General features: G+C 49.2%; 1 protein-coding gene across 1 annotated transcript; it reads right to left on the minus strand.

The window, feature by feature from the left end:
- Window positions 1-42: 42 nt before the first annotated feature.
- Window positions 43-611, minus strand: FGF10 (fibroblast growth factor 10; the record flags this gene model as incomplete). Its single annotated transcript, XM_009699642.1, has 1 exon — window positions 43-611. A coding segment is annotated over exon 1 (337 nt), but the record flags the coding sequence as incomplete, so codon positions are not given.
- Window positions 612-1,050: the final 439 nt, after the last annotated feature.

The raw sequence follows: 1,050 nt of genomic DNA on the forward strand, positions 1-1,050 counted from the left end.
GGCAGGCGCTGCCCGGCACCGCGGCGGCAGAGCGGTACTTACTGAAGGGGCAGTTCTCTTTCTTGGTGCCGCTGACCTTGCCGTTCTTCTCGATCTTGAGAAAGTACTTGTTGTAAGAGTAGAGCTTCCTCTTGCGCACGTCTCCTTGGAGGTGATTGTAGCTCCGCACGTGTCTCCCCGCACTGGAAGGAGAGGAGAAGGACGAGGGGAAGGAGGAGGATGATGAAGAAGAAGAGTTGGTGGCCTCCGGGGACAGCATGTCCTGGCCGAGGTCATGGCAGGTGACAGGCACAGAAGACACCAAGAAGAGCAGCAGCAAGCAGCAGCAAGGCAGGTGGGAAAAGGCTGAGGCACCATTTGTCAGTATCCATTTGCACATTGTACTGAAACTCTGGGCGCTGGAAAATGTCTTATCAAATGAAACATACTGGAAGGGTAAAACCTGGTAAAAGGCAAGTAGAGAGCCGGTGGTTGCTGCTTCTGGTTAGATCCCTCTGAGCTCTGATCTGGCCTGAAGTAAGTGCACCAACATCCATAACTCAGGGGACAGATCGCCTCAGAAGTTGCTGCCTTTTAGTCCTTCGAGTCCTCCCTCAGAAAAAAGAGCTGTTGGGTTTTTTTGGGGGGGGTTGCTGTGGTTAATCCTCTTTCCTTTTTCTCTTCCCCACCCACCCCCCGACATACACACACACACTCCCCAACCTGGTTTGAGACTTCTCAGTAGTTATTTTGTTCTCTTCCTCACTCCTTTCTTCACCATCTTAGATGCAGAAAGGTCTGAAAAATAGATGACAGCAAAGTGAACAACAACAAAAATAAATAATAACTAGCAGAAAGGGGTGCTGGAAAGGATTTTTCACACGTACCCCTTTACACACACACACACTCACACTTTGTGGCTTTGCACCTTCTTCTGCTCCCCACCCCCTTGCCTTTTTGCAAATCCCAAACCAGTTGCACAACTCGTCCTTTCTCGCTGACAACCCCAGAGGAGGCAGTTTCTTTGTTTTGCTTTGAATTCTCCAGAACAGTATTAAAAAAAAAAAAAAT

Source organism: Cariama cristata, unplaced genomic scaffold, assembly GCF_000690535.1.
Source record: "Cariama cristata isolate BGI_N322 unplaced genomic scaffold, ASM69053v1 scaffold42280, whole genome shotgun sequence".
Lineage (NCBI taxonomy): Eukaryota > Metazoa > Chordata > Aves > Cariamiformes > Cariamidae > Cariama > Cariama cristata.